Source organism: Mirounga leonina, unplaced genomic scaffold, assembly GCF_011800145.1.
Source record: "Mirounga leonina isolate KUSES-001 unplaced genomic scaffold, KU_Mleo_1.0 Mir_175, whole genome shotgun sequence".
In the NCBI taxonomy this organism is placed as follows: Eukaryota; Metazoa; Chordata; class Mammalia; order Carnivora; family Phocidae; genus Mirounga; species Mirounga leonina.
This window is the reverse complement of record NW_023270453.1, coordinates 639,115-663,061: the sequence shown is the minus strand read 5'-3', so window position 1 is coordinate 663,061 and position 23,947 is coordinate 639,115. Positions and strand designations below refer to the sequence as shown.

The 23,947-nt window shown below is 38.9% G+C and overlaps 1 protein-coding gene across 2 annotated transcripts in view; it reads left to right on the top strand.

Annotated features, from left to right (window-relative positions):
* SPAG6 (sperm associated antigen 6) overlaps positions 1 to 7,333 on the top strand; it is a 61,940-nt gene extending 54,607 nt beyond the window's left edge. The window contains exons 10-11 of one of the 2 annotated variants that reach the window (XM_035021494.1): positions 515 to 660; positions 6,599 to 7,333. In XM_035021494.1, the coding sequence (XP_034877385.1) occupies positions 515 to 660; positions 6,599 to 6,668 (216 nt within the window). In that variant the 3' untranslated portion in view covers positions 6,669 to 7,333. The remainder of the gene's footprint in view (positions 1 to 514; positions 661 to 6,598) is intronic. The other variant, XM_035021495.1, reaches the window with a different exon arrangement.
* The last annotated feature ends 16,614 nt before the right edge of the window (positions 7,334 to 23,947 follow it).

Below are 23,947 nucleotides of genomic sequence, written 5' to 3'. Positions count from 1 at the left end.
GAAGCGTGGAGGGTGGAAGGGCATTCTGGGAAGAGGAAATAGCATCGGCAAAGGCAAGAAATGGCCCAACATGCACCTGTTGAGCTTACTGAAATGAAATTAAGGATAGAGATTGGTAGGGAAGGAAGCTGGAGAGGTATTTAGGACCTGAGTCACAAAAGGCCCTCTGTGCCTGCTGAAGGATCTTGCCTTTAATTTTGTGGGTAGTGGAGAGACTCTGAATGGGTGTAAGCAAAGGAGGGACACTGTTTTATTTTACATATACAAGTGGATCCCCATTACCTTTGCTCATGTTCAAGGCCCTTTACTCCATCCCCACAACATAAAAAGCTAATACATATCTACAAACACTATATTTTACTTCTAATCATTAGCAAGTTTAGGCTCATTCTATTACAGATATATTGCACATAAATTCTCCTTTACAGTTTCTCAGATAGATTATTTCTTTTCACTAATAATAATCCCACTTGGAAAAACAAAGCTGACATTCTTATGTGCTTGACTTTTCAAGATACTGCCGCATGACAGCAGAGCTCGACGACTTTTTGTAACGAGTGGTGGACTTAAAAAGGTTCAAGAGATAAAAGCAGAGTCTGGCTCTCTCCTTCAAGAATACATCAACAGTATTAACAACTGTTACCCAGAGGAAATAGTAAGGTGGGAAAAATGGACTTTGAATAGTTCAAAATTATAATGTAGTTTTTCTGTTTTCAGATCTAGATTTTATATTCATTGTGTCAAAATGTGGTCTTGAAATACTACATAAGACCAATGTACACATTTACTTCTCTCATGGATCTCTTTTTTCCCTCAAATTTAATAATATTCTGATTGACACACACCTCTCCAAATCAAACTGGAATGTCATCTGAGACATATCTATACTAATCCAACACATGCTTTATCAAAGAGTACCTGAATACAGAGTGCAAGTTAAAATTAGCAATCTTTAATGTGACCCTGATTTAGAAGGGGCCTGTAGATTCTGATTTTCATAGTTCCCTGCATATTATTTTTCTGCCGTAAGCTCACATTTATATCAAGAGGAGTATTACAAATAGAAAAGAGATGTTGAGTGGCAAAAAGAAAGTTACTATCTATATTTGAAAGAAATGTTTGTGATATGCAGGTGCCTCAGTAATGTAGTAGGAAGTTCTTTTCAAGATTAATTTTTTTAATAAGGTTGATTTACAGAGCATTAAGCTTAAGCCTCAGTCCTTGTAAGGCTAAAGAAGAACTACACCACTAAACCCAAAATAAATAAAAGGAATGTTACCAAGAAAAGATAGAATGATTTAAACAACTGAATCTTGAAAAACACCAGTAAAACATTCAGAATTAAAGGCCATATTTATCCATATTTGTCTAATTCTACATTCATTTCTTATTTTCCCTAGTTAATGTTAGAGAATATATATTACAATGTTTAAACCTTATGTTATAATTTACATATGTTATATAAATGCTTCTTCCTATTTAATATCAGTGGTTTTTAATGTATATGGTAACACTCATTGTAAAAGCACAAAACTAATTTTCTGTTCATATATATTCTTCCAGCAAATTCTTTCTAGAGGTAGAGTTCATATACTTTTGTGAGGTTCATGAGTACTGCTTGACCAAAAGAGTTCCAGTAAGTTAGTTTTAAAAATATTAATATATAAAAATATATCTAAGGGGTAGTATATCATAAATGTATATCTACTATATGTAATATACAGAAAAAATAATATACAAAAAAGCTTATGTAAAATAGGTGTGAAACCCCTAAATGAAAAAAATATGAAAATCTTTTATCAGGAAAAGAAAATAAAGTTAATTTGCATACATTCATCCCTTCAGGGAGAATGCTATTTTATGTAAGTTTAAAATAGCTTTCAATGTAATTTTCTAACATAAACAAAATTACAGGAAACAAACTAAAAAAGCGGAAGGGCTCAAAATGGAATGACCTATTAGAGTTAACCAGCAATAATGTACTTTCTTGAACAGAAGTCTCCTTTCTACTCCTTTCTAGAATTATTTTACAGAGTACTAGGGGAAAATGAAAACTCTGTCATATTATAATTTAATCTGGTGCTTTGTCAAAATACTGTTGTATAATTTTAACCTCACATTCTGTGATCTGGGATTACATTTTTTTTTATTTTATTATGTTATGTTAGTCACCATACATTACATCATTAGTTTTTGATGTAGTTTTCCATAATTCATTGTTTGCATATAATACCCAGTGCTCCATTCAATACGTGCCGTCTTTAATACTCATCACCAGGCTAACCCATCCCCCCACCCCCCGCCCCTCTAGAACCCTCAGTTTGTTTCTCAGAGTCCATAGTCTCTCATGGTTCGTCTCCCCCTCCGATTTCCCCCCCTTCATTTTTCCCTTCCTACTATCTTCTTCTGTTTTTTTAACATATAATGTATTATGTATTTCAGAGGTACAGGTCTGTGATTCAACAGGCTTACACAATTCACAGCGCTCACCATAGCACATACCCTCCCCAGTGTCTATCACCCAGCCACTCCATCCCTCCCACCCCCCAACACTCCAGCAACCCTCAGTTTGTTTCCTGAGATTAAGAATTCCTCATATTAGTGAGATCATATGATACATGTCTTTCTCTGATTGACTTATTTCGCTCAGCATAATACCCTCCAGTTCCAACCATGTCGTTGCAAATGGCAAGATTTTATTCCTTTTGATGGCTGCATAATATTCCATTGTATATATATATATATACACCACATCTTTACCCATTCATCTGTCGACGGACATCTTGGCTCTTTCCATAGTTTGGCTATTATGGACATTGCTGCTATAAACATCGGGGTGCACATACCCCTTCGGATCACTACATTTGTATCTTTGGGTTAAATACCCAGTAGTGCAATTGCTGGGTCGTATGGTAGCTCTATTTTCAACTTTCTGAGGAACTTCCATACTGTTTTCCAGAGTGGCTGCACCAGCTTGCATTCCCACCAACAGTGTAGGAGGGTTCCCCTTTCTCTGCATCCCTGCCAACATCTGTCATTTCCTGACTTGTTAATTTTAGCCATTCTGACTGGTGAGAGGTGGTATCTCATTGAGGTTTTGGTTTGGATTTCCCTGATGCCGAGCGATGTTGAGCACTTTTTCATGTGTCTGTTGGCCATTTGGATGTCTTCTTTGAAAAAATGTCTGTTCATGTCTTCTGCCCATTTCTTGATTGGATTCTTTGTTCTTTGGGTGTCGAGTTTGATAAGTTCTTTATAGATTTTGGATACTAGCCCTTTATCTGATATGTCATTTGCAAATATCTTCTCCCATTCTGTCGGTTGTCTTTTGGTTTTGTTGACTGTTTCTTTTGCTATGCAAAAGCTTTTTATCTTGATGAAGTCCCAAGAGTTCATTTTTGCCCTTGCTTCCCTTGCCTTTGGCGATGTTTCTAGGAAGAAGTTGCTGCAGCTGAGGTCGAAGAGGTTGCTGCCTGTGTTCTCCTTTAGGATATTGATGGACTCCTGTCTCACATTTAGGTCTTTCAACCATTTTGAGTCTATTTTTGTGTGTGGTATAAGGAAATGGTCCAGTTTCATTCTTATGCATGTGGCTGTCCAATTTTCCCAACACCATTTGTTGAAGAGACTGTCTTTTTTCCATTGGACATTCTTTCCTGCTTTGTCAAAGATGAGTTGACCATAGAGTTGAGGGTCCATTTCTGGGCTCTCTATTCTGTTCCATTGATCTATGTGTCTGTTTTTGTGCCAGTACCATACTGTCTTGATGATGACAGCTTTGTAATAGAGCTTGTAGTCCAGAATTGTGATGCCGCCAGCTTTGCTTTTCTTTTTCATCATTCCTCGGTTCCATACAAATTTTAGGATTATTTGTTCCATTTCTTTGAAAAAAGTGGATGGTATTTTGATAGGGATTGCATTAAATGTGTAGATTGCTCTAGGTAGCATTGACATCTTCACAATATTTGTTCTTCCAATCCATGAGCATGGAACGTTTTTCCATTTCTATGTGTCTTCCTCAATTTCTTTCATGAGTATTTTGTAGTTTTCTGAGTACAGATTCTTTGCCTCTTTGGTTAGATTTATTCCTAGGTATCTTATGGTTTTGGGTGCAGTTGTAAATGGGATCGACTCTTTAATTTCTCTTTCTTCTGTTTTGTTGTTGGTGTATAGGAATGCCACTGATTTCTGTGCATTGATTTTATATCCTGCCACTTTACTGAATTCCTGTATGAGTTCTAGCAGTTTTGGGGTGGAGTCTTTTGGGTTTTCCACATAAAGTATCATATCATCTGCAAAGAGTGAGAGTTTGACTTCATTTAAAAAATTGGCTAATTATCTTGAAGAATTCTGATTAGCTGACTTTTCATGGTTCTTATGTTTTTAAAAGCATTGGGTTCTATAGAACTTAGAGGTGTTTTGTAGAAATCTTTGAAACATTGTCTATGAAAATGGACAAATATAAGCTCAAAATGGTTTTATTTTTGTAATCATATAATTCTCAAGAATCACTTGGTGACTTTTAGAACTAATTATTCTTTATAAGACAGATTATCAGTGGATACATTCTTTCAGCTGTTATTAGCCTAAACATTTATTTCATATTGCCTTGCAGTTTTAGTAATCTTTAAAGATCTCTAATAAAGGTGGCTGGTGTGCTGAGCAGAAAGGGGCTTAGGGCTAGATGTTAGAAGGCCTGAGTTCTAATCTTGACCCATTCCACAGCCAGGAATATTTCTGGAACTCCTCTGTCTTCTGGATCTCTGCCTAGACTAGACTACATTGTAATCAATATAAAAATTATTAATGAGTTATTTCATTTTTTATGCTAAGTTTTTGAAATCTGGTAGGTATTTTATCACCTCTAGTTCATCTCAATTCAGATGCTGAATTTTATTAGAAATACTTATCTGTATTTGGAGTATATAAAGTTTACAGTTGAAAAGATAGATTCACAAGTTGTTTCAAAGACACCTAAAAGTTTCACCTAGGGGCACCTGGGTGGCTCAGTGGGTTAAGCTCCCGACTCTTGATTTTGGCTCAAGTCATAATCTCAAGGTCGTCAGATCGAGCCCCACATGGGGTGGGCATGGGCCTGCTTAAAATTCTCTCTCTCCTTCTTCCTCTGCCCCTCCCCCCACTCACGCACGTGCTCTCAATCTCTTGAAAAAAGTTTCACCTAAAATATCTGAACTGAATATCAGTTTTTACATTTTTATTACAATTAAATAAAAAAATTCAGTTCTTTAGTCACACTAGCCATATTTCTAATGCTCAATAGTCACATGTAGCTAGGGGCTACCACATGAAACAGCACAATTTTTTAAGTTTTGGTTTTTCTAAATCTACTTCTTACCATTTATATAAAAGGTACCTATCTTGTATCTGACCCATTTATCAGGCCTAGGAATGTGAGGCCTGCTTTAAAATTTGTGGCAAACTCAGAGAGAGAAACAGTTGTGACTTCCTCAGTGTAAGAGTACTTCAGAGAGACCCACTGTTGAAGGACAGTTTTTTGAAGGGTAGGATGCCTTTAGACGAGAAACATTCTTTAGGGTAAATTTTGTATGTCTCTGTTTAACTATGACCGCCTATAAATACTCCATTTATAAATACTCTATTTACTCTACTCTAACAGAAAATACTGTTCTGTTTTGTTCACCTCCACTTGACAGATTGTGGGAGAAATTAGTATAATATAAGTTGTGAGTTTTGAAGTCAAGCATCTGAGAATAGGTGAAGATAACTAACAAGGACAAAGCAAATCTCAAACATTAGATTTTATCTGGAGAGAATACCTTAGGAAGTTTAATTATTTTGAGTGTTTTGGAAAATTTTAAATTACATTGACTTTTTATCTGTTTATTATATTCTAGGATGCATGCCAAATTTTATTTGACATACTTTTATGTGCATATAAATTCTTTTCATAGATATGAAGCATTCCATAATGCATTAATCAATATATTTAATACTTTTATACTATTTTATAAAACATTCAGTTTATAAATATAAATTTTTCGTACTCCAGATGCCCCAAATCAATGAAAATGACTAATTTCCTAAGTTTGTATGATGGGATATTTGTAAACCATTTATTAAATAGTTCTTTAATGTGAATTATACTCCCAGAAACTTTTGTTTTTATTGGTGACCAGATCTGATTAAGACATACAGTGAGAATAATCTGTAAGGCAATCAGAATGCAGTCATTGATTAGTAATGTCTACTTTATGAAAAAACCAATTAGCTATGATCACTAAAGAAACACCAGTCATTTAACATAATAAAAACACTCTCTGTAATAAAATACTAGCCCTGGATCCAAGTATCTTGCTTTGAAAATACCCCTTCTGTGCCACTGCATTAATAGCCCTTCAGTGTTTTGCTATTTATCTAGCACAGTCTTGTGAGTTGGTGTTCTCTTCCTTGATAGTCTCTAACCCTATGCACAAAGCATTACTGGAGCATAAGTATTTCGAGTATATTTGAGGTTTCACTGATAGAATTAATTTAGATAAATACCTTATATTGCATCTTTTGTGCCTGCTGTGCTGAACCTTTTCATAAGTATCTAACAGAAAATTTTCTTTTTCAGGTATTATTCCCCTGGATATTCAGATACACTTCTGCAGAGAGTGGACAGCTATCAACCACTTACTCACTAAGCAAAGTTCTGTTTTTATACTCTAATTCACAATGGAGTATTTATGAATGACAGCTGTTAAAACTCTTTCTAAATATTTGAACTAAGTACATTCTAGATTTATTCAGTGGGAAATACCTTTGGATAATATTTTCTAAATTTATGTAATACTTTGAAAAATTAGTGGTCTGAATAGATGAGGAACTACTGGTCATTTGCATAGGATTTGTTCTAAGGGTAAATTTTTGGAAGACACTAAAAGATCTTAAGGCATTTGTTACTGTCCTTTTGAACCCCTCTCCACAGCCCCCAAACACTCACACCCCCAACTACATTTAGATGAAGGATGGTGCTGAAAACTTTAGTTACTTTGGCCAATTCCTCCTATACACAGGCAAGGAAAACTGGCCTTGCAAATTCCTCAGCAGGACATGGATGGGAAACAGCCAGAAGAGGAAACTAATGACAGACGTATGGGGCACCGGAAGAGACACTGATGCTGTTTGCATCAGTGCATCATCCAAACACAGGGAATCGATGGATAACCTGTCAGGTTCTCCTAATAACTTAGGAAGCTCTCCTCTTCATGCCAAGTTTTCTAAGCTCTTTTCTCACCTCCCTGAGACTCTTCCTTACCTTTCATGGGGCTGGAGAGGGAGGAAGTCAGTATTAAGCATTACTCCACTACAGACATGCTTCCCATTTCATTGAAAAGTTTCTGAGTCTAGCTCATGAATAAACAAGGAAGCAGACAAATAAAATAGGTCCTCAGTATACCCTGTCTTCGCTTCACGTCCCCAAGTTTTAAAAGCCACATTTTCAGGGATTTAAGAAATAATTAAAAAAAAAAACCACCAGACTTAGACTTTGCATGCATTTTCACTTAGACAGCTGAAAGGAGGTGAGAGGGAGTTTCAAAAAAAATTTTTTTAAATAAAAACAACATTAGAATCTCCTTTGCCTTTTTCTCTTGTGGTGTACTTCTGACCTTGGGGATTACATGATTAGGTTTAAGTCTTGGTTAGTTGGTGTGTGTGTGTGTGTGTGTGTGTGTGTTTGTCTGTCTTTTGATCTAGAAGGACATTCCTTACCATGATCTTCCCTGGATATCTCATTTAGCTTATATAAACAGCACTTTATTTTTACAACTTCAGGAATAGGATACTTGACTCTTATTGGTTGAAACTTATTCATACAGTTCACTTGTTATGAAAACAGGTGCATATCAGTGGTGCTGAAGAGAGATGTTGAAAATCTAGGTTCTAAACATATCTGTTACAGAGTAAGGAGTGATAATATTCGTTCAGCTTACTCTTAAGATGCTTATGAATTAACCTCCAATGATACAGGTAACAGTTTTGTAAACTGTTCCATTCTGTGCAAACTGACATATGAACTAAGGGGAATCTTGACAGTCAATAACAGATCACACATTTTGACCAGCAATTAATTGGGCACATCCTTTTAGGTAAGTGGAGTTGATACCAAATGATTATGATAAAGAAAAGCTACATTGCCTACCCTCATGGAGTTTTCTAATAGAAACACATTTGCCCAGACCCAGGGAATAAAATAGGCACAAGATACTGAACACAAATGGGCATATTTCATGTAAAAGCAAATGACAGTCTCATATTTACAGGAGGTTGTCCTGTTTTTCTTTTTCTTTTCAAGTTTTTAATTCTAGTTGCTTTTGACCTGTTTTTCTAATCTTTTCCTCTCAAACTACCCCCTTAAAGGATTAGATTTGCTCATTTCTAATCTTGATTTGAGATCCTGCATAACATAAACCCTGACCTTAAACTACTGGGTGAGGCCATCCCCATTCCAATGTGTCAAGTTCAGAAACTAACCTTGAAAGAGTGATTTGTCTGTTTTCAAATCACCAACTCTTTGATTAAGTTAGGTGCTAGTGAATGTTGAGGCTGGTGTATACTGTAGCTTATTTTGCCACAAAATTTACTATCTAGAGAATACTGATTTGTAGCTTTTCTGTTTCAGAGATTAAAAGGATTAAATGACAGTCATAACTGTAACTATTACATTTACCAATCCATTAAGGGACTTCGGACTTTTAAAATATGATTTGGCTATGCAATTATTTTTCTAGTAATATGAATACTTAAGGGTTTTTTTAAAGTTTTATTTATTTGTCAGAGAGAGAGCACATGTGCAAGAGAGAGCACAAGCAGGGGGAGCAGCAGGCAGAGGGAGAGGGAGAAGCAGCCTCCCCGCTGAGCAGGGAGCCCGATGCGGGGCTCAATCCCAGGACCCTGGGATCATGACGTGAGCTGAAGGTAGATGCTTAACTGACAGAGCCACCCAGGCGTCCCCTTATGGGTTTTTTTTTTTTTTTTTAAAAGAACCATTAGAAAGAAAGAGCAAAAGTGGGAGGGGGGAGGCAGAGGAAGAGGGAGAGAGAATTTTTTAAGCAGACTGACTCTGCACTGAGCGCAGAGCCCCACACAGGGCTCAATCTCACCACCCCAGGATAATGACCTGAGCCAAAACAAAGAGTCTGATACTTAACCAAATGTGCCACCCAGGTGCCCCACTTTTGTTTTTAAGAGGACTTCACAGGGCATAAAATTAAATATTCAGTGATATTGCTTTAAAGAATGGTAAGTTTTATTGTAATTAATCTTTAAAAAAAAATTAGGAAATATAGGAGAGGATAAAGAAAAAAGCAAAAACATCACTCCAAATCTCACAACCCAGAAAACAATTGTCATTAACAAGCTGACATAATCCTAGATACCTCCCTGAGCCTTTGTACAGATAAATTTTTTAGAGAAGTGTATTCATCCTATCTGTGCTGTTTTAAAATAAAAAGCAAAAATTGTAATAGCTTGTTTCACAGAAGATGGAGCTTTTTCATTTTTTTTATTTCAGTGGGTCTAATAGGGGAAAAGTCTCCTCAGTGGTAAATTAAGGATCAATATAAAATATTTATAAATGGGCTCCTTTTATTAATGATTGACTAGTATTTGCTATACAGATTTTATCTTTTATATTTTTTGGTTTTTTAGCAGACATTTTATTCATAATTTCATAAATGATTTTATTAAAACAGACCATGAAGTTTAAGGTCTTTTTCTTTTCTCTTCATACCTGAAGTTATGACTTTGTGAATGCTACAAAGATTTTATTCTTATTTTTATTTTTTATTTTTTTTTAGAGAGAGTGCATGTGGCGGGGGGTGGGGGGGAGCAAAAGGAGAGGAAGAGAGACAATCTTAAGCAGGCTCCACGCCCAGCGCAGAGCTCAACACGAGGCTGGATCTCACGACCCTAAGATCATGACCTCAGCTGAAATCAAGAGGTGGACGTTTAACCGACTGAGCCACCCAGGCACCCCTAAATGTTACAGAGATTTTAAATTGAGTGCTATTTATGGCTTACCAGTTTTACAACACTGGATCAATACTACACTAAAAATATAACATTTTGCAAGGTGGGTTGGTGTAGATATTTATATATTAAAATAAAGCTTATAATTTTTCCCATGTATACAGAATTGGTGGTAATACATTCTGGCTAAAATTTATACTAAAATATAGAATGTATACATTACTGATGGTAAGCATTTACTCAAAGTATTTTTGGATATAAAGAAGTCCAATCCTTTGAGAACTACTGTAACCTGTTATTGACTTCTCTGCTTTTTGAATTTCTGTAGCACATATAGTTTAAATCACACAAGTGTAATTAAAATTCCAAAGAGAATGTCATCATTCTCCCATTTTTTTTTTTCTTCACAAACTTAAGTATGACCTTTTTCTTGGATGAAGCACCCTGTGCTTTTCTGTCCCCAGTGGCACTTAGCACTGTTGTAAGCATGCAGGAGCACCAGTAGCTGGCTGGGCTGAGCATCGGGGCAGCGCAGCTCTCTGTGGTCACGTCTCTTCAAGTCCCTACACCTTACTTTTTCTGAAAGGTCTTTCTTTTCTTTTTTTTTTCTTTTTTCTTTTTTCTCTTTCTTTCTTTCTCTCTCTCTTTCTTTGACAGAGAGAGAGCGCGCGCAAAAGCAGGGGGAGCGGCAGGCAGAGGGAGAGAGAGAAGGAGAAGCAGGCTCTCTGCTGAGCAGGGAACCTGACATGGGACTCGATCCCAGGACCTGGGATCATGACCTGAGCCAAAGGCAGATGCTTAACCATCTGAGCCACCCAGGCACCCTTGAAAGACCATCATTTAATGTAGAAGAGCACAAGTTCTAGAGTTAGAGACCCATTTTAGAATCTCAAAACTGCTATACCCTGACTCAGTGGCCTTCAGCAAATTACCAATAGTACCCATTTTATAGGATCCTGAGGATTAAACAGGGTGAATGAGCACAGGGCCTGACATGTAGAATGCAGTGACAGCACTAACTATATGGTATCTTTGCGTATTAGAAAAAGATGCACTCTCCTCAAGACACTTTACTTTCATCTAGCAGAAATTGTTGTAATATTCTGATTTTTAGATTAAGGCACTTTACTGCCATCTACTGGAAAATTCTCTTAGTAAATATGCAAATCCATGATTTCTATGATGTGAACCACATCCCCTTAGATGTGCAGGTGCCCTTGTGCAGTATACAACCTGCACAACTGTGCACATACGTGCTCAGTAGATCATATTTGCTATTCTTCTTTTCACTTTTGTAAATGGGGTTTGGAAGAAAATTCCAGATAAACAATGCTATTGTATGAAGCAATTCATTAAAAAAAGTCAAGGAGTCAAAGTTAATCTCTATAAATAGTTTATCTCTATTTTGTTACAAAGCCTGGAAACATTTGAGCTTACTACTTCTTTCACTTCCCACTTCCCACACAGAAAGGTATGTTCTACAGTAAAACCTGCAATTTAAGTTAGCAGAGATACGAACTAAGCCATTATTCTGGCATTTTTAAAAACCGAAAGACCAAATAGGGGACATATATATGCAAAATCAAAGTATGTTCTGGAATAATCTATATAGCATTTTAATCTTGATTTTAAAATTGGTTTCAGAATATTCCATCGTTAATGCAAGATGGCGGATCTCTGGAAAGCAACTCTGCTGGGGATCTGCTACCCTTTCTTCATCCCAGAACCTGGGCTGGGATATGACGGGTGACTCTTCTAGCCAGATAGCCTTCATTGAAGGGGTCATTTTAGGACCTTTTTGTACACAAAAGGCAAAAATCTGGTTCATTTTCATAGCTAGCAGTCCGATCATGAAGAAGGTTGACTACAGTTGGGTAAGGGAGAGTTTATTGATAATGGGAACTCTCTCTCAGGATATAGGATTCATCTCCTTGGCAAGGACCCTAGGAGCTGGGATGGCTCTTGGAATCTTGGAGGAAGTGACTTCCCATAGGAAATGAAGTGGAAATGCTGCATCTGCCATGGCAGACGGGAAGAAGGTATCATGTGACTTGAGGGCTGCGCATGCTGCTGCACAGACCCTAGATAGGACTGGAAAACCCACTGGCAGACTCTGTTCTAAGAGAAGCCCAGAGAACACCCCATTTACCAAGATGGTAAGAAATGAACTGTTAAGAGGGTAACAACCATTGAGAATCTCAGTAATAATGCTCTTCCTATGCCAGGGTTGACTGGTGGAGACAGTGTTAGAAAACTGAGCTCCTTAGTAGGGATGATGGGGTCCCAAAATAATAGAGGCCAGGTGAATACTTAACTGTCAGAAGAAGCAAGGTGTGTGCAATTATTGCAATGAGTTGCAAAACTGGAGTGGCAACCAAGGATCCAATCCGTAGACAGCCATGAAGACAGTTAAAGGAACTCAGCGTTTCTAGAGGTAGTCATTAAGGGTATCCATTTATAAAATAAAAATAAAATGAAAAATGGATGGTCAGTAGGCTAAAGGCAGCTTAGTCACAGTCACTTGCCCAGTTTCCAGACCTGAGTCAATTCTCAGATCTGGAACCAACTGACTGAAGGACAGACTGGCTGCAATGAGGGTGGAGCCTGAAATGCCTCATCCAGTGTATTCAGGGGCTATTTCCCATGCACTTCAAAATACTGCCCCCATCCTTTTAGTGGGTGACAGAGCACTGCAGCAGGGGTACGCCCCAGGACAAGGGGCCCTGCCAGATCACTCAGCAGGCCCTGTGGTATTAGAGGGATCTGTGGTGGGAAAGGATGCTGTGCAGAGTTACTGCTAATCCCAATAGGGGAACCAGAGCATAGGCTCCTGGGATTTGGGAGCAAGGTCATACCATCTATAGTAAAGAACTTTACACCATTTGAGAAGAAGTTCTTATAGACTGATGCCCTGATTGAGACAGAGCAACTGGCCATGGGACATCAAGTAACTAACTCTGCAACCAGAGATAATCATGAACTAGGTTCTATCAGACCCATCAGGTCATAATTTGGGTGGGCCCAGCAGCAATCCATCATAAAATGGGAATGTAAGATCCAGGATTGCGCATGGGCAGGAGGGCCAGAGGGCACAAGTCAGTGGTTCCAGCTGGTGGCCCAGATCTCCATGTCTTCTACCACTATTGTGCTGGCATTCACAACTATGGGTTCATAACTAGCTCACGACCGTGGCTACATGGGGGAGTCTCTTATGGCCAGCTGACAGAAGAGGAGAAAGGCCAACCTTCATTTACAGATGGGTTGGCCCAGCACAAGAGTGTAAGCCAAAAAGAGGGGCCGCTGCACTGCAGGCCTACTTAGGGGGGCCCTGAAAACAGTGGTGAGGGAAAGTTTCTGGCGATGCACCTGGTTGTCTGCTTTGTGTGGAAACAAGAATAGTTCAAGGTAAGAATATACACAGGTTCATGGACAGTGGTAAATGCAGTGGCAATTTGGCCAGAGGCTTGGAAGGAGAAATATTAGTATATCATGGATAAGGTGTGGACACAAAGTGTGAAGAATGTTGTGTCCCAGGTTCATGCATATCAAAGTGCCACTATCAGATAGGCACTAAATAACGTTCATGACCCAGCCAGGGACATCAGCCAGTCTCTCATCAGCTACTGTAGTGCTGGCACTAATGGGTACTTAAGTGGAGTAGTCATGGTGATGGGGATGGTGGCTATGAATAGGGCTTCGACTCCTCAAGGCTGATCCAGCCACTGCTGCCGCCAAATATCCAATCTGTCAATCAGAGAAATGAATGCTGACCCCCCAGTTACAGCACCATCCCTCAAGGCAACCAACCAACCATCTGGAGGTAAACTGACTACAGTGGACCTCTGTATTCATCTTGACTAGGGTTGTTATATAGTCCAAGAATAAGTTTTCCTTTTCTATCTACAGGACCCAGCCAACATCACCATCTGAGAAGTAAGAATGTTTGATCTACTGACACAAGATCCCATACAACACTGCTTTGGACCAAAGAGTACACTTGTACGCTGGTCCAATCCCACACTGCATCTTAAATCACTGGCATGACAGAAGGGTAGAATGGCCTCTTAAAGACACAGTTGAGGCTCCAGCTAGGAGATGATACGCCTTGAGGTTGAGATGCCACCCTAAACCTTTAACCGTTAGATGGTACTGTGTCCCCAACAGGTAGAATATATGGGTCCTGGAACTATGGGGGAAAGTAGGTGGCATTCCCAGTGGTATACTTGGAGAGTTCCCAGTGGTACACTTGGAAAGTTTGTGCTTCCTGTCCACAAAACTTTAGACTCAGTGGGTCAGAAGGTCTTGTTCTCAGAGGGGTAAAGCTTCATCAGTGGACACAAAGTCCCACTGTACTTTATATGATGGCTGCAGCTCTAGTCACTTCAGTCTCCTTATGCCAAGAGACCAGGAGGAAGGAAAGGAGTGACTAAACTAGCAAAGATCATTGATCCTGATCATCAAAAGGTAGAACTCTGTTACAGAATGCAGAGAGGGAACAATGTTTGGCACACAAATGATCCAATGGAGTCTCCTGATGCTCCCATGCCCAGTTTTAATAGTAAACAGATAAGAACAGAAGCCATGATCTAAGGTGGGGATGATGACCAGATCTTAAGACTCTTGGAGATGAGGGTCTGGGTCACCTACCAGGCAATATGCTTCAACCAACATGGGTGCTAGCTGAGGCAAATCTAGAATGGGTGGTAGAGAAGGAAATAAAGTACCAGTTACTGAAGGCTTGAGATCCATTGCATCTGTAGCAACTGTAGTTTTCCCACAAACCGTCTTGTAAGTTTCCCCAGCAATAAAGGCCAACCAGAATCCTAGAGTTGCTGGTTATTAGGTGGATGAATTTATTATAAGAAACAGTTGGTGGCACGTGAAAAGATGCTCAACATCACTCATCATTAGGGAAATGCAAATCAAAACCACAATGAGCTATCACCTTACACCTGTCAGAATGACTAGAAACAAAAGGACAAGAAATAACAGGTGTTGGTGAGGATGTGGAGAAAAAGTAACTCTTGTGCACTGTTGGTGGGAATGTAAACTGGTGCAGCTACTGTGGAAAACGGTATGGAGGTTTTCAAAAAATTAAAAATAGAAATACCATATGATCCAGTAATTCCACTACTGGGTATTTACCCAAAGAAAATGAAAACACTAATTTGAAAAGATATATGTACCCCTATGTTTACTGCAACATTGTTTATAACAGCCAAGATATGGAAGCAACCCAAGTGTCCATCAATATATGAATGGATAAAAAAGTTGTGGAATGTGTGTACAAATATATATATACACATACATACACATATATACACCCACTGGAATATTACTCAGCTATAAAAAAGAATGAAATCTTGCCAATTGTGACAACATGGATGGATCTAGAAAGTATCATGCTAAGTGAAATAAGACAGAGAAAGACAAATACCATATGATTTCTCTTATACAGAGAATCTAAAAAACAAAACAAATGAATGAAGAAACACATAAAAAGCAGAAACAGACCCACAAATACAGAGAACAAACTGACGGTTGCCAGAAGGGAGAAGGGCGAGGGGCTGGGCAAAATGGGGGAAGGGGAGTGGGAGGTCCAGGCTTCCAGTTATGGAATGAATAAGTCACAGGAATAAGAGATACAGCATAGGGAATATAGCCAATGGTATTGTAATTGTGTGGTATGGGGACAGACGGCAGCTACACCTGCGGCGAGCACAGCGTAATGTATAGAGGTGTCAAATCACTATGTTGCACACCTGAAACTAATGTAACACTGAGTGTCAACTACAGTAAAACAAGGAAAGAAGCAGCAGATGGGTCTGAGCAGGGATGAACTGTAATGGACGCTCCTCTTCAAAGCCAAGGGCCAATGCACCCACACATTCTCCAGCTGCAGCTCTTTCCTAGGCAAAGCTTTTCTATCCTTACCACAAATATAAACTGAATTAAATACTCAACCCACAACCTGAATGAGCCTTAATAATTTGCTAACTCTTAAAATTAACACCTTAAGTTGAACCCTCCCCCCAAAGCTTAAGAACACTTAGGCAACTAGTTTAAATTGGAACCAAACCAAACCAGAACATCACATTTTCTCAGATCTAAACCCAAACCACAGTTTCAGACACTTTGCACATTTAACCCTGGCTAGCCTCTTTTTGGCCTTAGTAGCTCTTGCTAATCAGAAGCTTCTAACTTACTCAGATGGGGAAGAAAACATCAGTTGTATTTCCAAAAGTAATTCCACACCCACGCAACATCATACCCCCCAAGTCACATCATACAAGCAAGTGACACCTGGCTGGTTCATTGTAAAGTCATCTCGGTTCTCTTTGATTTAGCCTAACGAAGGCTCTGAATATAAAGGGTGAAAACTTAACCTCATTTACGATGAGGTTGCCTCACAGCTCAGGCAAAATCTTTGGGCTTCTCATCCAAGGGCAGGGGCGGGGGTGGGGGTGGGAGTAGGGAGGGAGTTAAACAGTATTCATGTGGAAAATTATTCTTAGAAGTCTTTAGATTGCTGTTCACACGAGAGATACAGGTCTGGGTTTCAGCAACACAAGGTCAGGAACCATTCATCTCTGTATCCAACATATCACTTAGCATGGCTGCCTGGCACTCAGTAGATCAATAGAGTCACTGCAGAGTTCCTTGAGCCATGCTGGTTGTTGGCAGCAGGGACCTTGGCCAGGACACTGGGAAAGTAGCCTGCCCGAGCAAGAAGAGGCTCTTTCCAAGCTGCACTCTGTCCAGACTGCTGCCATTCTGTTTATACTGGGCATCGGAATCTGGCTGTATTGTCAGCCACAGCCCCTCAACTCAAGTTAGTGCTGCCTCACGTAGTTCTTCTTAGGACTTTAAGATGATAGCAAAAAGGCCCAGTTTCAAAGGAATGAACCCCCACGTAGAATAATTCTGAGTTTATTAAACTGTGTGAGCTTGAATGCGTACTCCATGCGTGTGAATCAAACTCTACGGGGATTTTCGGGTTTGACACAGAGAAACACTGAGCAGGGGCTGGTGGCTGAGTCGCTGGTGCTGGGCTTTGGAGGAACCAGTGGACTTCCTGGGCCAAGTCTCCCAGAGGAAGGCTTGGCTGTTCCCCTCTTCCCTGCATTCCACGAGGTCCTGAGTATCCTCCCAGGAAATCTGCACTTTTACTTAGGTTCTCTCCAGTTGGTTTCTGTCACTTGCAAATGGAAGCAAAGCACTGTAGAGGAAACCAGTGTCCAGAATGATGGTGTCACCAAAGGAAGAGGTGGGATGCAGGAAGGAAAGTGAGTGGAGTTGGGGTGAAGGCTCTAAGAATCACCTTTCTTCAGCTACAGGCAAGGGGCTGCACATGGACGGCTGACTGGAGCTCAGCAGAGGCCTGCCAGGGGCAGCGCCCAGGAAGGGTGGGTTTTAAATATTCATCTCAAAAGCTGAATGTCTTCTCTTCCTCTCCTGTCTGCTTAAGAATCTCTCCGACAGTTCTTGCTCCAACTACTTGTTTTGAGTCTCCCTCCCTCAGCTCCTTTTCTTTCCAAGGGGCTACCTGCTAACAAGAGGGCCACAGAGTTCTTTTGATTCCAGGACTGTTTCTCTGAATTATCAGCCATGTTCACTGAGCCTGAGGAGGGAACTCGGACAGTGACCGAATCCCTGCCCCTTCTCTCCATCTTCCCAAGCATCTCATTGTGAAAATGTGGAAGTCAAATCCTGCCTCTGGCTCAAGCCATCTACTTAGATGAGTTTACTGGCTCCGCTGGAAGGGCGGGCTAAATTAGGAAAGGGAAGAGAGCTGTGAATTTAAGAGAAAACTACACCAAATCTGTGTGGGAGGAGGGAAGGAAGAGAGGAGGAATTTGGACCATTTATTTGCAGCATGTCTTACTGACAGTTAAATACAGTGGTTTGTTCTGTTTTCTGCCACTCGAGGGTTATTTAATTAAATTCATGACCTAGGATGCTAACCAGCCCCACATCTAAAATAATTGCTTCTCTGTTGGTGAGATGTAAAGCCGGGATTGATTTTCCCCTGGCCGATAGCTCTCCTTTCTGAGTCATGAATGTCATCTCCACTCTCCTCCCCACGTAATTTGATCTCTGAATTTGATCCCTATTTAGTAGTACACTTCGCTAAACAGATGTCTGAGTAATTAAAATCCCACATGGGCACACTCGTCCGTGAGTTACATCTATTTAATAGCCAGCTCAGAAACTTTTCACCCTCGGCTTTTCTGCCATCCTGGTGTCCTATGTCACTGGCCTTTAGCAGGCTTCAAATATTAGAGTTCCAGCCGGCTATGTTTGTTTTCCTGCATTCACAGAGCCTCTCTTCAGTTCTGACTGAATTTTCTCACAAATCCCTGATCTCTTTCTCCTTCAGCTCACCTGGATTTTCTGTACAGTTTTCCACCAGCGTTCAAATTCTCATGAGATGAATCATCCTACATTTCATTCATGCCAGCACCAGCAATAAAAAAAAAGAAAAAAAATCAGAACAATGTTGTTAGAACCATGGATTAAGGGTGGCTTTTATTTTTTCCCCCTGAGGCATAGCCAAATATTTTAGTCTGAACAATCCCATTTTTTTTTAACTATTTGAGATCAAATACTGGAAACCTGTTTGGTTGCTACAGGTCACTGAAAGATTTTGATGGCCCAAAATTATAGAAGAATGTGTGTTTGGAACAGGAAAGGGAAGTTAGGAAGGACTTATTACATGGAATTTACTCACTTTTTTTAAAAAAGATTTTTTATTTATTTTTTGACAGAGAGAGACAACAAGAGAGGGAACACAAGCAAGGGGAGAGGGAGAGGGAGAAGCAGGCTTCCCACAGAGCAGGGAGCCCGATGCGGGGCTCGATCCCAAGACCCTGGGATCATGACCTGAGCTGAAGGCAGATGCTTAAACGACTGAACCACCCAGGCACCCCTGAATTTACTCACTTTTGAGAGATGATTTAGATGGAAATTTATTTATGAAAATATATAAAGAGATAATGTTAAGACAAATCTTATGATACTGATATAACATTACATAAAACTTGAGGTTAATACTGTAATTTATAGTAGGTAAAAAATTTCCCTTGTAATTGATGGCACATATTGACTTTAAGAATATTTTGAAATGAGTTTAGGATATATTGATCTTTTTTGATACCTATCAATTTAAACTTGAACAAAATCAGATAAGGTGAGAGTCATATAGCAAAAGAATTCTTTATTTTCCTACTTTTAAATACAGTTGCAGTGCATTTAACATGGATTATTTTATAAAAGTTTCTCAGGGGGTGCCTGGGTGGCTCAGCTGGTTAAGCAACTGCCTTCGGCTCAGGTCATGATCCTGGAGTCCCTGGATCGAGTCCCGCATCGGGCTCCCTGCTCAGCGAGGAGCCTGCTTCTCCCTCTGACCCTCCCCCCTCTCATGTACTCTCTCTCATTCTCGCTCTCTCAAATAAATAAATAAATCTTTAAAAAAAAAAAAGTTTCTCAGAACATGTATGCTTCTTGTGAAGTTCCTTTGTATTTGCAACATTGCAGAATAAAAAATAATGTAATCAAAAAGCAAGCAACGAGTTCAGAAGTTAACTAATACTATTTTGGTTATAGGTAAGGAAATTCTAAAAGTATTCGTCTAAACTTTATTATCATGATTGTATTTAAAAACTAGGTGAAAATCCTATTGTGCAATGGGAGCTTTGTTTTGGTGGTTTACACAACTGCTAGCCTTGTTATCTGAACTAGCAAAGGCCAGGTACATAAACAGACATAAATTAACAACAGGCTTCTTAGACCAACGGTTACATGGAGTAGCAGCTAGTATTTCAGGAAAGTAGACGAGTTCAACATGATGGATGGGATTTCTTTCGCTGTTTCTCATCTAGCATCGTTATATCTATATCGTTATAAAGCTGATGGGTCTGGAGCTAGCTGTGCTCAGGATAACCTCCCCTTGATAAAAAGGAGAGCTGTTCCCAGCTCCTTTCCCGTCCATGCAGCTTATGCTTAATCTACTTGAAGTTTAGGGCACTTCTTTCTCTGATCCAAGCCTTCGAAGGCTTGTTTTCCCTGCAGTCATTTCTTATCACATGCTCATCCATGCTCTGTCAGCTTCTTTCAGATCATTAAAAAAAGATCACTAATTCCAATAACCCATTTATTTCTGGCTTCCCACTGCCTTAGTGTAAACTGGGGAGAATTTTTCCTGACGTCACAAAATTGTGAGGGTCAAATGAGCTCCTGTGGATGAAAGGACTTTATACATGGTTACATGTGGCCACAGAGCTTGGGCTCCAGCTCTGACTGCCCGGTTCAAATATTGTTTTCTAGCTGTGACAACTTGAGCAAGCTACTTAACTTTTCTGGACTCCAGTTTCCTAATGTGGAAAATGGACATTATAAAAGTACCTAAATCATGGGGTTGTTTGGTGGTGGTTACATGAGACAATTCATGCATATTACGAGGTCAGAACATGCCTGGAACAGTCCCCGTTTTAAGCCCCAGTGAGTGTTAGCACAAGTGTAGGCATCAGTTCACGTCCACAACTTCATCTCCCCCCAGGTCTGGGCCTTCGGGGACCTGTCCTCATTTAGTAACTATGGAATGCTAGGCTATATCCCTTGGGCATGGTCTGTGACAGCTAAGGTTGGAGCAGGATCTAAGAATCCTGGCTGAGCACACATATAAACTGGCAGGTACCTTTAACACCTGCCTCTTTCATAAGTCTTGTCCACTTGCCTTGGCTTCTTCTCCAGTGACTTTGTTTTGAATGATGTTTATCTTGATATTTTAGTTTGCTGCCTATTTGAACATACAGTCACAAAGATAAACCCTTCCTAATCTGGAAAATGGGGAGAGTAAGTATCTGCTCCTGGGTTTATAATGAGATAAATCAAGTGAACCTCCTTCAGAGGAGACAGGAAGCACAATATTCTAGGGGTGCTTTTGAAAAAGAAAGTGGGCAAAAAGCATTTGTAATCCAACTATCATCACATGAAATGACGTGGAAACAAACAAAACATAAAAACAACAAAAACCTAGCATTCTAAAAATGGGATAAATGATTCTTCCAAACCCTTAGCATTATTATTTTTACAAAACTTTCTTAAAGGATGTTAGCTATTGGTTTAGTATTTACCAAGAAGTTTTTAAAAATTTTGTTGTTTTCATCAGGAATGTTAGATTTTTATCACCTATTAACATGATAGGGGTTTTCATATGTGACCTAAATGTATGATTTGTTACTTCAATTATTGTATTATTAAAATTCCTGGCATTTCTAGGACAAAATCTACCTGATCATGTTAAAAATTACTTAGCTTCATTGAAAATAATTTGCTATTTTCTTTTTTTAAAAAAGATTTTATTTATTTATTTTTAAAGATTCTAGACAGAGAGAGCATGGTGGGGAGGGGCAGACAGAGAAGAAGAGAGAATCTTCAAGCAGACACTCTGCTGAGTGTGGAGCCCGACACAGGCTCGATTCCATGACCTTGAGATCATGACCTGAGCTGAAACCAAGAGTTGGACACTTAACCAACTGAGCCACCCAGGCGCCCCCAAGATTTTATTTAAGTAATCTCTGCACTCAATGTGGGGCTCGAGCTCCCAACCCCGAGATCAAGAGTCACACGCTCCATCAATGGAGCCAGTCAGATGCCCCTGATTTTGTCATATTTTCAAGGGGAATTTTGACATTGAATTTCTTATGAGTTTGTATTTTCTGAGTGTACTTTTGTAATATTTTTGACAGGCTTTATAATAATTTTATTTGCTTCATAAAATGGGTTAAATTGTTATATCTTTATGTATTTATGTATTTATGTATTTATTTATTTTTAAAGATTTTATTTATTTATTTGACAGAGAGAGAGAGACAGCAAGAGCAGGAACACAAGCAGGGGGAGTGGGAGAGGGAGAAGCAGGCTTCCTGCGGAGCAGGGAGCCCGATGTGGGACTCGATCCAGGACCCTGGGATCATGACCTGAGCCGAAGGCAGACGCTTAACAACTGAGCCACCCAGGCGCCCTATATCTTTATGTATTTAGAAAGAGAATTATATGTCCTTAAAAATTTGCAAAGATTTGCCTACAGGACTGAGCCTTTTTTGATTTCTTCTCTGGTTTTGATTTACTTATTTTTTTTCTATTTCTTGATTCAATGTGGGTGATTTATGTTTTTCCAGAAAAAAAAAAAATCTAACAGCATGTAGTTAACTACACATAGTATTCTCATATAATTAAAAAAAAACAACCCAAAAACTTTTCCATAGCTATTATGTCTTTCTCCTTTTTAATTTATACTTTCTCTTTTTTATTAAATAGGTTTGCCAGATATTTCTCTACTTTCTTCCTATTTTTTCCAAAAAAAAAGTTACTTTTGGAATTGATCAATAATTGTGTTTTTGGTTTGTTTTCTAATTCACTGATTTCTGCTTCAATCTTTAATTCTTCTTTTCTCAAAGTTAATTTAAGCATTAGCTCACTTATTTTTATTCTTTCTTGTTGAATTTTCTCCTGCTAAACAATGTTACTAAGGTTGGTCTGGTTTCAAATGACTTTTGGGTATTTCTAAAAATTAAATCTAATCTCAGAGGAGGAAGATTTTCTATCACTGATGGGATGATGTCATTTAAAGAAATGTTACTCGTCTCTTGTGGCAAATTTCTAAAGAAAATTTTAAATGTTTGAGTAATGGAAATACAATTGCAGCAAGCTTATGACCTATTCTGAAGGGGGCAACATCCATTTGTATATATAAAATCTGTGCATTTGCTAGAACATCATCTGCCTTTACATATTTGAAAAGAATCAAGTGCTAGGACTTAAAGAGTAGCTCACATTTGCTTAATGGGATGTCCTCTGATACTGAATACTGTAACGTGAAGATATGTTTAAATAATTTTTTGTTTTGTGAAAATGTGTTTACATAACTTCTGTGTACAGCCTGGCTTCATATTTGCTTGTAATTAAAATTAATCCCAAATAGAAATGCAGATTTTTCAAAGGCAAAGATTGAAAATTGTTCATATGATAGGATGACAAAGTTTCCTCTGCAAAAATCAATTCACTATGATGATGTAGATGAAGGCAGAACATTTTTTCTAAAATAATTTTTTAGGGCACCTGGGTGGCTCAGTCAGCTAAATGTCTGCCTTCGGCTCAGGCCATGATCTCAGGGTTCTGGGATCGAGCCCCACATCGGGATCCCTGCTCAGTGGGCAGCCTGCTTCTCCCTCTCCCACTCCCCCTGCTTGTGTTCCCTCTCTCACTCTGTGTCAAATAAATAAAATCTTTCTTAAAAAAACAAGTAATTTTTAACACTCTGATAGGCCACATTATAAGCAATAAAAAGAATAAATACTGTGCCAAGAGAAAGGTAGATTTGCAAGTGTGACCTTTGCCAACTAATGTAGCAGAAGATCATCAAATCCACGTGTTTGTAGACTATGTAACAGTATTTGAGTGGCAGGAAAGGAAGGATTTTGTGGTTAAGAAAGTGGAAATGTCCTTTTTAACATATGACCCTGACCAGTCCCATCTCAAGTAACTGTTGATCAAGTTACAGATGGTTGGCAAGCCAGGTGGGAGGGAAGAGAAACGTCTGACAAAGTTGCAAAACACAGGCCACAGAGCAAGTGGCTGTTATCATTAAAAATACAAACTTACTTAAATCTTCAATAATTAAAATAATGCAAAGAAAAATTGTTTTGCAAAGCATTCCAGAAAAAGTTGTTTCAAAAGGCTTTTACATAAAATTTTAGGGAAGACAGAACATGGCTTTATGAATAAACCAAAAACATAACTAGACACCCCCAACTAGTAACTTCATGATCATGATGGAAAACATTTTGTGAATATATTTGAAATATACATATATTTCTTTTGTACCTACATGCATTTCAAGTTTTTTAAGCTTCCAAATGTTGAAAACATGTAAGTTTCTGTGCTCTAG